A 14,409-nucleotide genomic window follows, 5' to 3' on the forward strand; every position below is an offset into this window, starting at 1 on the left:
ACAAATTTCCACAGTGTGATCTTCAAAGCACTTCAGTGCTTGCATAATTTTATTGTAACCAGCATTTGATTTTTACATGTGCTAAAACTTGAAAATTTAAATTTAAAAAAATGCTGCCCAGAAATGCCATTTCACACTTCAGAGGGATGAAACATAGAGGAAGGAGAACAACTGTAGCTTCATGGGAGTTAGGAAGTCAACATTGAATATCAAGGGATGGAAACATGTAGCAAACAAATGACTCTGCGGTGTAAAGGGCTAGTGGGTAGTGGAGAATCAGAAACAAAGATAAAACAACATACTAATTTCAGCACATCTATTGCAGTCTAACCTATGGACCAAAAGTCTTTTCATTGCTAAATCATTGAAGTTCATAAACAACGAAATAAATCATATTGGATCATGTGATTTTTTTTCATGCACCACATCATTTTTGTGAAATCAGATCCTCTCCAGTACATTTTGTCTTTTTTCTTCTAACCACCCCCAATTCTATCCCAGCTTGAAAGAAGAAATCCAGATGTTGAAAGAATTGTTTTTAAAGAAATGAAAAATATAGTGATACAATTTCTGTCAAACTGCAAAATAGTTAAGTACTTAAACCCTGAAAACTGTGTTATAAACAGAGTTAAGCTCCTGCCAATGTCTTGATGGTAAACCACAAAACATGTGGCCTGCTTTGTTTATAATGTCTGTTTTTGGTTGATTTAACAGTTTCCATAGTGCAAATATAAGGGAACTATGATTATTCATCTATTATAAATTAGAATCAGCAGCCTTTTGCGTGTACTTCATTTATATTTGAGGATTAGTGGACTCTTGAGCCAATTTTATAACAATTGAATACAATATGCTGACAGATCTCACTTTGATCTGCTGAAGAAATGATTAAGGGTGAACGGTTCTGATAACCTTGGATTCAGGCTCATTGACTTTGACCCTTGGTATATTTAACAACGGGCTATCAGAAGTGTTTAAGAACAGTTCCTGGTGCTGCACAGATTTTCTTGAGAGGAATCTGTTGTGCGATCCTGAAAACGTTGACCAGGATATGATTCAATTTAAGTCGAGTGTTTTAGATCTTTATTTATTTGCAATCCACAAACTATGAATGATTTTACAATCTCCAAGATTTAGCATTCTTTATTTTTGTCCGATCTATTATGACTGGCATTGATGTATGTTTGAGTGCACAAAAGTTGAGGACAGCACGAAACAGAAGAAACAAAGAAACTTTGGATTGAATTGCTTATGAAACAACAATAAAATACAGGGAGATATTCATGAACTTGTGGCATAGGTTGTGAATGAATTTCAAAGTAGATAATTGTGAAGTGGTGCGTTAAGGAAACTTTAAGGAAAATACATGCCTCTTGCTTAACAATCTAAATGAGGTAGATTTAGATTAATACAGCCTTTTGTTTTAGAAAACTAGGTTTACTTCGAGAGAGTTAGAATTGAGGGGGGATAAAAACACGCTAAACTTGTAGAAAATTTTAATTACATCACCCTTGGAGTAGTCAGTACTATTCAGGACTTTCATAGTATACAAAAGATATACAGATATTGGTGAAGATGCAAATAAAAATAAAGTTCATGAGCACGATATGAGAACTATGTGGATATATGTGGCAGAAGGCCTGATCGGACCAAAGGTTGAGCTTGGAGAGTTCTTCAAGAAAATGAAAGAGTTTCAAAGGGTAGATTGGAGAAATGTTTTTCTGTTTTAATAGGGAGTCCAAAAGTAAGAGTCAAAAGTATAAAGTAGTCACTCGTGTACAATCACAAGTAATTGAGGAAAAAGTTCTTTACCCAAAGAAAAGTTAGAATGTGTAATGTACTATCATGCAGTGATTGAGTTGAACATTTAAGCTAGATAAGCACACAAGGGGAGAGAAAGGAATAGAAGGATTTTTTAATTCACTTAACATGTTTACGCTACTAGCTTGGCCTGGATTTACTGCCCTTGGATGGGCTGCTCATATAAAACTACATATAGGTGGGTGACAGGATGCTTGTGTGGAGCAGAAAAGCTGGCATAGTCAAGTTATATGAGTAGAACACGCTCTATGTAACTTTGTCTCTAAAATGATGGGCTCTTTAAGCAAAAATAGGCATTTTATTTATAGTACAGCCTTACCAAACACCAATTTAATCACTGGATCTATTTTTGGTCATGTTCATTAAGGTGAATTTGTGAAAATGGTACTCAAAAAACCAGTAAGTTGCTTCCCCTCAAACTAAAGAACAAAGAAAATTTACAGCCCAGGAACAGGGCCTTCAGCCCTCCAAGCCTGAGCCGATCCAAATCCATTGTCTAAACCTGTCGCCCAATTCCTAAGCATCTGTATCCCTTTGCTCCCCCTCCTTTATCTATCAACTTGGTCATTTCCTCAAAGAACTCTAAGTTGGTAAGGCATAATCTCCCCCCAAAGAAAATCATGTTGCCTATCACTGATGAGCCCATTCATTTTCAAATATAAATAGATTTTATCCCAGAGTACCTTCTCCAACAACTTTCCCACCACTGACGTCAGGCTCACTGGTCTATAGTTATCCAGAATATCCCTACTACCTTTCTTGTACAGGGGGACAACATGAGCAATCCTCCAGTCCTTTGGCACCTGACCTGTGTTTAAGGATGCTAAAAAGATATGTCAGGGCCCCAGCTATTTCCTCTCTCGCCTCCCTCAGCAACCTGGGATAGGTCCCATCTGGTACTGGAGATTTGTCCATCTTAATCTCTAGTTTACCCAACACATCTTGCCTACTTATGTCAATGTGATCTAGAGTAATCAAACTTCCATCTCTAATCTCAACATTCATGATGTCCCTCTCCTCAGTGAACACTGCAAAGCAATCATTCAGAATCTCACCCATTCCCTCAGGTTCGACACAGAGCCATCCTTCATTATCCTTTAGTGGACCAATCCTTTCTCTGGTTACCTGCTAGCTTCTTTTATAAGAATAAAAGGCTTTGGGATTCTCCTTAATTCTGCTCGCTAAAGCTATTTCATGACTCCTTTCAGCCTGCTCGATTCCTCGTTTAAGACTGGTCCTACTCTTCCGCTATTCCTCCAGGGCCTGTTCTGTTCTTAACTGCCTGGATCTTATGTACGCTTCCCTTTTCCTCTTGGCTAGTCGCACGATTTCTCCTGTCATCTACAGTTCACGAATCTTGCCTTTCATATCCTTTGCTTTCAACAGGACATGCCTATCCTGCACTATCTTTAACCTATCTCTGAAAGCCTCCCACCTATCAACTGTGGACTTCCCTTCAAATAGTTGTGTCTAATCCATATTTCCCAGCTCTGTCTAATTTTGAAATAATTGGCCTTGGCCCAGTTTAGTACTCTTCCCTTAGGAGCACTTTCATCTTTGTCTATGAGTATTCTAAAATTAAGAGTCATGGTCACTGTTCCCAAAGAAATCCCCCACTGCAACTTCTACCACCTGGCCTGGCTCATTCCCCAATGCCAAGTCCCATATGGCCCCTTCCCTCGTTGGATTATTTACATACTGCTCTAGAAAACTCTCCTGGACGCTTCTCTGCCCCACCTCTGACTCTAATTGTATCCCAGTCAACGTTGGGAAAATTAAAATCTCCCATCACCACCATCCTGTTACCTCCTACATCTTTCCACCATCTGTTTACCTATTTGTTTTTCTACCTCACACTCATTGTTGGGGAGCCTGTAATACAGCCCCAACAATGTAACTGCACCCTTCTTATTTCACAGCTCCACCCATAATGCCTCACTATTCAAGCCCTCTATAGTGTCTTTCTTGAGCACAGCTGTGGTATCATTCCTGACCAGCAATGCAACTCCTCACTTCCTCCCCCTGCCTAAATTCCCTCCCTGCCCTGTCTGAAGCATCTATATCCTGGAACATTTAGTTGCCAATCAAGCCTTTCCTTCTCTGTGATTGCAATAACGTCAAACTCTCCGGCACCAATCCAAGCCCTAAGTTTATCTGCCTTACCCACTATATTTCTTGCATTAAAGTATATTCATTTCAGGCCACTAGTTCTTTTGCGTTCATCTAATCTCTGCCTACTCTTCCCCTTATTAATGCTATCTTCATGATTCTTACAGTCTCCAGTTTCCACCTCGCTGTCTACTTGTCTTCTCTTCTGGTTCCCAGTCCCCTGCCGCATTAGTTTAAAAACTCCCCCAAGGGCATTAGTTCCAGTCTGGTTCAGGTGTAGACCACCTTCCCCAGAACCAGTCCCAATTCCCCAACAAATCTGAACACCCCCCCACCCCCCCCATACCATCCCTCAAGCCACGTGTTCATCCTACGTGTTTTTTTTTCATTTCTATGCTGGCTAGCACGTGGTAATGGTAGTAATCCCAAGATCACTACCTTTTGAGGTCCCCTTTTTTTAACTTCTCTCCTAGCTCCCTGAATTCTGCTTTCAGGCCCTCATCTCGTTTTTTTACTTGTATCGTTGGTGCCAATATGCACCAAGACAACTAGCTGTTTACCGTTCCCTTTTAGAATGCTCTGAAGCTGATTGGTGACATCCCTGACCTGAGCAGCTGGGAGGCAACATACCATCTATCTAAAGCACCAGAGCAAGTAGAAAAGACTTGGGCTTTGACAAGGTGTTAAACAGACACCAATTATATATCACTTCCCCAATACTATCAGGAAGTATTGACCTGCGTTAGGTGTCTGAACCCTGAAGTAGACTTGAATGCTTAGTTTCTTAAATGAAAGGCAAAAGTACTATCTAAGCCAAATTAGGACAATGTTAAAATTTGGTATTGAAGCCATTGTGATTTGTAGATGAATTGAGCTTAAAAGGAGAAGACCACTATCAGAGTTGATACCTTGGACACGGAAGTTTGTTTCTAGTTATTAAACATGAGAAAATTGTGTTACTGTTCCTTTCTGCATATTGCTTCTGTAAATGCTGCTGTCTATAATTCTTCTCAGAAGCTGCTGGTCAGGTGTTTAATTACATTTTCCAGAGAAACAACTTGTCATGTATAATCTTCAGAATTGCTCCCGACAGAGCTATAACAACCTTGAGTGCTTGGGGCTTTGGAACTGTCCTTGATGAGAAAAATGTGTCTCAAAAATTGCCAAAAAATGATGTAGCAAATGTAAAATGTAAATATTGGTTATATTTATTTTCCAAAGGAAAAATGTGGAATTTCTGCCATTCAGATGGTTGAGCTGTCCAGAGGAAAATTAGGGAGGGAGGCAGTGTGGTTGACTGATGTTCTGTGTTGATGTCTGCCCTCTCTGGGAGACTGTTTTGATGACTCATTAAAAAGAATGGCAAAAGAAAAATTCCAAACCCTCCGACTAAACTGAGATAGAAAAAAGTACATTTTTAAAAATTGTGTACTTGATTGTGGGTTATACTGAGAGAGATGGGTGACCTTTTACATGCCTGTACCAATACTTCTGTAATTCCAGTTATAAGAATACTGGACAAGCCCTGATTTTCATTAAGATCTGGTGATAGACCATAATCTTATTAAAAACATGGAAAAATCTAGGGCAAGAAAATAATTGACATGAATCTAGGGTTGAATTGAAATACCAGGTGATCTTTATTATATAAACTTCAACATACCCATTTAGTCATTATTGCTTTTGGTTTTAGTGAACAAGTACAGTAATGATTATAAAGCAAAAATATTGTATATGCAACTTGGATTCTAATGTTCAGGATTAACATAAGGAAGATGGGGATTGGTCAACTCAGTTCACTGAAAGACTGATTTGTAATGCAGTCTGTTTGGGTTTAATTCTCACATCAGCTGAGGTTACCATGAAGGACTCCTTTTCTCAATCTAATCCCTTGCCTGAGGTGTGGAGCAGCCCTAGGATCTTGTAAGACAATGGTGACTTTACCTTAACAAAAGTAAACAGAAACCACAGTTGAAAACTGCAGAGACTACACTTTAAATGGTTAGTGTGTTCAGGGCAGATTTCACCTAGATGTTAATGCTACAGTGGGTCAAAAGGATTTTAAATTCAATGTTTGGTGAAGGGTTCCCATTTTTTCTTTTTAAGATCTAGCCCTGAAATGCCCTGAATCTCTGATTTTGGCTCAGTTACTGCTCATATTTAGTAGTTCAGTCTCTTCTTCTGGGATCCAAATTTATTAGGAATCCTGAAAATGCTTCTCTGTCCAAATTACTGGCACAATTTCAGAGTTAATGAGCCAACAAGATTCAGCTGAAGTTCTAAATGCCAATCTTACTTGCTTGTGTTAATTTAAGTATAGTTGAAACAGCTGAATTCCAGAGTTGAGGTAGTCGTGACTACTCTTGACACTTGCGTTCATATTGAAGAGTTTGGCATCAAGGAGCCCTAGTAAAACTGAAGCAAATGGAAACTGGGAAAACATTGCTGGAAGACATAGTACAACGGACTATAGTGGTAGTTGTTGTTGGTGAATCATCTCAGCTCCAGGACACCCTTGCAGGAGTTCCTCAATGTAAATATTTTAATCAACCTATACAGGTATGTTATGGCATACCCCTAGAGCAGGTGGGACTTGAACCTGGACCTCTTGATCCAGAGGTAGGGACATGACCACTGCCACAAGAGTCCATCAGTTGTAGCATCTTAAGACTACTCCTTTTCAGCTGCTTCAGTAATGACCTTCCCTCCCTCATAAGGTCAGAAATGGGAAGTGTACTGATTGGTGCTTAATAGTGTACATTCATAAAATACTGAAGCAGTTCATATCCAAATGCAGCAAGACTGGGACAACATCCAGTTTGTAACAAGTTACAATTGTGCCACACAATTACTAGGCAGTGACCATCAAGAAAGAATCTTATTGATGGTATTACCATTTCTGAATCTCTACTGAACTTCTGTGAGCTACCATTGACCAGAAATTAAACTGGACTTGTCATATAAGTACTATGACTACAACAGCAGGCCAGAGACTAGGAATCTTTCAGTGAGTAACTCATCATGTGACTTGTGCCTTCTATATGGTGCACAGGGTTTGAACAAGTCAGGAATATGATGGAATACTTCTCACCTGCTTGGGCGAGTGCAGCTTCAACAGCATTCAAATAGCTCAACACAATTCAGGACAAAGTACGTCCACAAACATGCACTGATGCTCAGTAGTCACAGTGGGTAACATTACAATATTTCATCAAGACTGCTCAGACAGCACCTTCCAAACCCCTGACCACTATCACCTAGAATATAAGAGCAACAGATACAACAAATACCACACCTGCAGGTTCCTCTTCAAAGCACCTACTATCCTAAATTGGCAATATATCACTGTTCTTTTAATGTCATTAAATCCTTGAATTCTCCCAAATGGCATCGTTGGTCTATCAAAACCAAATAGACTGCAGTAGTTCAAGAAGGCACTCACCATCCCCACCTTCTCAAGGACAAATAGGGATGGGCAGTAAATTGCCAGTGACACCCAACTTCGTGAATGAATTGATTTTTAAAAAAGAGACAGTATTGCTTGTAGGCTTTCCTGACCCCAGTTTCAGCAGCATTGAACTATTTTGACTTTCCAGGGCTGGTTTTGAGCTCTTACCTTTCCCAAGCCTGGATATTCTCCTAAACCGTAACTGCCTGTAGTTTGCCAACAGCAACACATGCTGTTTGGAGCCACCTTTGTGTCAATATCCCAACATAAAACACAAATGGATCATTAGCTCACTTGGCTGGACAACCGGACAACAGCGCAGGTTAAATTCCCATACTGACTTAAGTTAGTATGTAGGTGCTGCCTCGTCAACTTTGTCCATTATCTGAGGCATGATGACCGTTGGGTGAAACTTTACTGATCATTTCTCTTGAGTGAGATAATAGCCCTATGGTCCTCTGGGACTGTAGTGACTTTACCTGTTAAAACATATAAACCATCAACTGGATATTTACTGCAGTACCACTCCAGTTAGTCTCTTGAGGATACTTAAAAACAAAACAAGGTAGCTTGCTTTTGTTTTGCTGTTGAATTGTTTCTTATAAGTTGACCACATTATCTTCCTCCTTCCCTGCTTATCTGGCTGAGAATAAAGTAGCTTTCTGAAATTTGCCTCTGTTTGTGAACCTGAAATAAAAGGTACCAGTTCAAATCTGATGTGCAAATGTGTAGCTCTAATTTAGCTGGACAAACGATGTAGATATTTTTAAAATATGCACATAAAAGACAAGTGTTGATTTCAATACCAAATTCAGACAGGAATGATAAGCCCTTGTTAGGGGCTGCATGCACAGCATTAAATACGGTTAAATTCTAATATTTTCAATAATTACTAGGTTTGAGTTTTGTCTGTTAATGTACAAATTAATGTATTTGCAATTCTGGTTACACAGCTAAAGAATAAAGATCTCCCTTTTAAGAATAGTATTTGTTATTTTCTTAGAGTCATTAATATGTGGATTTCTCTTGCCCGCTCCCCCAGAGAATGGTGGAGTTTGGGCCATTAATTCCTCCTTGAATAAGTTCAGGCTTTCATAGACAAGGGAATTTATAGAGGTAAATGAAGTTGAGACCACAGCTAGATTAGCTGCAATCTTATTGAATGACCGACCAAGCCTGAAGGGTTGAATAGATACGCCTGCTCCAAAGTCACATGTGCAATCCCCTCAAGTATATAATTTTTGTGTTGCTTTGCCAAGTGCACATCTCTTCTGAGTAAGAAGTTTTCTGGGTACAAGTCTAATTCTGACAACTTGAGCAGACATACTTGACTGAATAGTGCTGTACATATTTTTTGGATGCAGAATAGTGAGGCTATGTCTGCTTATTCAAGTGAAAAGAAAAGGTACCATAGCATTGTTTAAACCAGGGGTTGTTCTTCACAAGTGGTGCAGCATTCCTCCTTTAGCTAATATTGTCAAATTACCTTCAAGTTGTTCAGTTTGCTGTTTGTGGGTAGTGTCCCATTTTAACTACCATACTTGACTAATAATGAATTAAACTCTCTCTTAAAAAAATTATTCATTGATTTGGGACATTCTTGGGATACTATGAGATATAGGACAAGTGGAATTTTATTTGCTTTGGCCTTTTGCAGCCACCTCCAAAATTAACCATAAAGACGTGTCTTTTTAATACATGCAGCTTAATATTTAATGAGTCGCTAAGAAAGGGAGAGGGAGATCCCCATTTTTGCAACTCGCTTGTAACCGATGCACCCAAATTCCTTTTTTCTGTGCAGGGACATCAGAAATCCATGTACAGCATTGACTTCCAAAAGCAGAAATCAATGCATAGGCACGCCGGTTTGGTTTTCACAGAATCTCAAAGGGCCTGCGCAACTGTGCAGCTTCAATAAAGCGTTGTTTAGCTTTGCACTGAGTATATCAAGCCAAATAGAAAATAATTCATCAAGATTCTATATTTCGCACAGTGATTTATGTCTAAAACACACTGCCATCTCTTGGGAATAAAGCTGGCAGTGAGTGTAGGCTTGTTTGCTGAATTTTTTGTTTGTGCTTAGAATTAAAGATCGTATACCTAGTTTTAAATAATAGGAATGAATGTAAGGGAATTTCACGTACATTGCTTTCTCTTCATATTGCTGGTTGGCATTCTTTTCTTTTAAATTTCCCTTCCTTCATTCTCTTGCTATATGACTTGGAATGATAAATCCAAATAAGATCAGAGACTTGCCCCAAAATAAGCTTCATGCATTTGTTGCATTTTAAAGATCCCTTTTAAACATCTATTATAACAAAAATCAGTCGTCTTAAATGCAAGATATGATGCAGTTTAGTAGCTCTGAAGTTTTGAAAATGACAGAAGTTCTATTCTTCCATAATTAAACATTATTTTTTGTACATTATCTTCAGGGTCCACATATTGCTTCAGTGACATTGGCTGCTTATGAATGTAACTCTGTGAATTTCCCGGAACCTCCGTACCCAGATAAAATAATCTGTCCAGATGAGAGGTTGGAAGAGACTATCTCACTGTGGGCCATTATTTCCAAAGTCAGGCTGGAGGCCTGCATGTGGGTAAGATTCCTATCGTCTAATTTACTTGTGAATTTTATTGGTGTCTTGTATTACATTACACTGCTTTAAAGAAAATAGTATGACTTGGGTAGGGGACTGGACATACGACAAGAGAACGCGATTGGGATAAGAAGTTGGAATAGGGATTATGAAATTGGAGCATATAGTATTGGGGATGAGAGATTGCATTGGGGGAATCCAAAGTTGTGGAATGGAATTGAGGTATTGGTTAGTGGTTTGGGAGCAGACATATGAAAAGAGCAGGACAGTGGAAATAATTAGAAATGTCTTTGATCAATGGGCCTGATGGACTTGTGCAGTTCAGGAGGCTGTTCAGGTCAAGATAATTGGATGGGATCCAGAATAACATTGAAAGGAATTTGTGCAGGATAGAGGAAGCCAACCTTTTGGCACGAGGGAGTGGGCACATTTAATGCCTTTGCAGGAGGTGGTGGTGTCAGTGAGCAAATTTCAGAATGCCTCAGAATGAAGGGATGACCCTTTAGAACTGGAGTGAGGAGGAATTTCTTCAGCCAGAGAATGGTAGAATACATTGCTACAGAAGGCTGTGGAAGCCAAGTAACTGAGTACGTTTTAAGACAGCGATGGATAGGTTTTGGATTAGTGAGTGGATCAAAAGTTATGGGAAAAGATGGGAACATGGAACTGAGAAATACATTAGCTATGATTGAATGGCTGAGCAGACTGGATCCAAGGGCATATGTGTATTGACACAACAATCATGAATGTCTTCAAAATAATTCAAAAAAATTGATAGAAATGCAAATTTTAAAAAAGTGTCAAGCAGTAAAGCTTAATAGTGAAACCAAAGTATTTCTTAACCAAAAAAAATGGTAATGAGAAAAATGATGAGCCCCTGTTATGATCACTGGGGTGGTGACTGGGGTCGAGCTAAGGAGTTAGGTTTAATTATTGCTGACCATGGGTTGCTGCCTCGTGCAGCCACTCCGAGCAGTCATTGGTGTAATTCAAAGGAAATTGGTGGTCAGAAGTGAGTTGACTCTTAGCCTAAGGTTTCCTTCTCTTTGAGCCTGCTTCTCTTCTCTCCATCTTGCTTCCATTCACTCACTTTTCGCTGACTCGGGAAAGCAGCCAATATAATCAAAGTCCCCTCCCATCCTGGTTATACTCTCCTCCACCCTCTTCCATCGGGCAGAAGATACAAAAGTTTGAAACGTGTACTAGCTGATTCAAGAACAGCTTCTTCCCCACTGTTTTCGGATTTATGAATGCACCACTCATACATGAGAGTTGATCTTTCTCTCTCCTTCTCTGTAGCTGTACCACTATATTCTGCACCCTATCCTATTACCCTGGTGTACTGATGCAAGGAATGATTTGTCTGGTTTGCATGCAATATAATGCTTTTTACTGATCTAGGGATGTGCCAATAATAAATCAAATCAAATATTCCCTTTTCTTTTCCCACATTCTTATCCCTTTATCTCTTTCTGCCTGATCCCTTTTAATTCTCACTCTTTGCTGTAGATCCCCTACAACATGCCATCCCTGCCTGACCCTTCTAAATCTGTCTGACTTATTTTGCCCTCTTAAGTCTAAGGAAATCTAAGGCTTGGTGCTCCAGAATTTCCACCAGCATGAATTTTGCATGGAAATGAAAGTGGCCAGGTTCTTCTTTCTGAAGAAACTTAAATGCTCTTTGGTAAAAGGCTATTTAACAAACAAATGAAAGATTACGTAGTGGGAGTAACCAGGTTGCCAGACTATCATTTCTATCTTCCTCACGCCACTCACTGTCAGGGCCTAATTTGCAGTTCCCTCTGCCACCTGACTCTGATTGCCATTGTCTCGTGGTGCAATTATCTCCTTCGTCACCTTGTCCAAAGCCAAAGCCGCATACTGGCCCAATTACTTAGCTTCACAGCTCCAGGCCTCTAGCTGCTTGTTATTCCTCCAGTCACAGAAAATCTCTCCCTCATATTTGCTGCTGATAGGTTCCCCAGTAAACCTTGCAGCAGCAAAGGAAGGTCCTGTAATTGAAAGAGCAGCTCCTTGTAAAATCCTTTACTAATACTTGTGTTTGAAACTTCACCTTTAACTGAGAAAATTCTAAAAACAATAAGCCTTACATCGTTTTTTTTTTCCCTGGTCAGTATCCTTTCCATGTAAGGTTATGTCATTATTAGTTGTGGGAAGCTTTTGAATGAACATTGGTGAGGCCACTTTAGAATACTGCATACAGTTCTGGCTGCCCTTCTATAGGAAGGATGTCATTAAACTTGAGAAGATGCAGAAAAGATTTGCAAGGATGTTGCTGGAACTGGAGGGTTTAAGCTGTAGGGAGAGGCTGAATAGGCTGGGGCTGTTTTTCCTGAAGAGTTGGAGACGGAGGGGTGAACTTGAAGAAGTTCCGAAATCATGAGAGGTATGGATAGGGTGAATAGCCAAGGTCTTTATCCTGGAACGGGGAAGTCCAAAACTAGAGAACGTAGGCTTAAAGTGAGAGGTAAAAGATTTAAAAAGGACCTGAGGGATAACTTTTTCCACACAGAGAACGTGGTGCGTGTATGGAACAAGCTGCCAGAGGAAGTGGTGGAGGTGGATACGATTCTAACATTTAAAAGGCATCTGGATGGGTATAATATTAGGAACGGTTTAGAGGGATATGGGACAAATTCTGCCAAATGGGAATAGGTCAGATTGGAATGGCTGGTCGACGTGGATGAGTTTGACCAAAGGATCTGTTGCTATGTTATATGACTCTGACTCTGACTCTATAAGTTGTAAATTCATCTTCCAGTCAAACAGCTATTGAGCTGAACAAAATGCTCTGGAGTGGGCTGTAGATTGAGTATCATTCATATATGAGACCGAAGTGGAAAATGGAGCATGGAATCGGTACACAGTTGAATTGGATAGGGAGAAGACGGTGTGCCCAAAGGGCTGTGAGGAAAACTAGGATAGTGAGAAAAAATGTGGAAAACCTTTTCAAAGAATTGAATACGTATGATGGGCCAAGTGGTCTCCAGCGATGTATGATTTAACATTTAATTAAGAGTTTAAGGACTGTGAGGAAACTTCTACAATTTTCTACTGTTTGTTTCTAACTTTTCTCCCTTCGTTAACTATTTGATCTCAGCTGATATCATGCTCAAGAGCTGCAAATGCGTTCTGCAAGGCATGAGAGATTGGCTAGACTCCTGTCATGTTGTACAGCAGACTCTCCTCGAAAAATCTGCATGTGTAAAGCTGTTGATAATGATATCAAATTTGTTCTCTGGTTGTGCATAATTGACACACACTGTTGAAATTTAAGTACAAAGAATGACCATTTGGGTGAGGTGGTCACAAGAAAAAACTTGGGATTAGAGAAAAAACTGAGACAAAAGAAAGTGGAGTTGTGGGGAGGTGGGAAATATTATTAGTTTATTCATTGTGAATTGCATCTTCACCAATAGCAACAGTATCCAATACACTCTAAGTGAACATTCTTCAAGTATGAATTTAATAGTGGGTGTTGGCAAGCTATTTAACCATGCTGGCTGCTCCAACTGAGGCTGTTCCTGTGTGAATGGTTCCCTCAACCAAGGAATGTTTGAACTCTGAAAGTGCTGGAAATATGCTGCAAGTATCAGTTTTGAAGAAGTGTAATTTTTGACTCAACATGTTAACTCTTTCTCTTCTAATATGCTGCCAGATTTGCTAATTAATTCCAGCACTTCGCTTTTATTTCACATTTCCAGCGCACACAATATTTTCCGTTAATATAAAAGCATGCACACTGGCTGAAGTTTAGATTTCCTTTCTTGTTTGAAATTAATAAGATTTAATGCCTTCAGCCCCTCTGAGATTGGTTATCTTTGCATAGGGCATGGATCAAGTTTGGATCCAACTTTTTTCTATCTGGTTCAGGATGGATGAGATAATGTCATCTTAAGCTTGTTCATCTTACGCATTTAAAAGATACTGCCAGTAATATTAGAAATAATAGTAAAAGTTTCTTTCAGTACATAAGAAACAAACGACAGGCAAAAGTAGACATTGGGCCACTTCAAACTGATGCAGGAAGCCTAGTGATGGGAGATAAGGAAATAGCAGGAGAACTTAACAAGTACTTTGCGTCAGTTTTCACAGTGGAAGACATGAGTAATATCCCAAAAATTAAAGGGTGTCACGGGGCTGAGTTGAGTATGGTTGCCACGACGAAAGAGATAGTGCTAGAAAAGTTTAAAAAGTCTTAAAATTGATAAATCTCCTGGCCCCGATGGGATACACCCTAGAGTTCTGAGAGAGGTGGCTGAGGAAATAGCAGAGGCATTGGTTGAGATCTTTCAAGAGTCACTGGAGTCAGGAAAGGTCCCGGATGATTGGAAGATGGATGTTGTAACCCCCTTGTTCAAGAAAGGATCAAGACAAAAGATGGAAAATTATAGGCCAATCAGCTTAACC

General features: G+C 39.6%; 1 protein-coding gene across 3 annotated transcripts in view; it reads left to right on the forward strand.

The window, feature by feature from the left end:
* The window catches only part of vmp1 (vacuole membrane protein 1), a 196,738-nt gene that overhangs the window by 78,205 nt on the left and 104,124 nt on the right, over nucleotides 1-14,409 (forward strand). For all 3 annotated transcript variants that reach the window (XM_072590019.1, XM_072590021.1, XM_072590020.1), the window contains exon 6: nucleotides 9,814-9,978. In XM_072590019.1, the coding sequence (XP_072446120.1) occupies nucleotides 9,814-9,978 (165 nt within the window). The remainder of the gene's footprint in view (nucleotides 1-9,813; nucleotides 9,979-14,409) is intronic.

The sequence above is a fragment of the Chiloscyllium punctatum genome, chromosome 19 (assembly GCF_047496795.1).
Source record: "Chiloscyllium punctatum isolate Juve2018m chromosome 19, sChiPun1.3, whole genome shotgun sequence".
Classification (NCBI taxonomy): domain Eukaryota; kingdom Metazoa; phylum Chordata; class Chondrichthyes; order Orectolobiformes; family Hemiscylliidae; genus Chiloscyllium; species Chiloscyllium punctatum.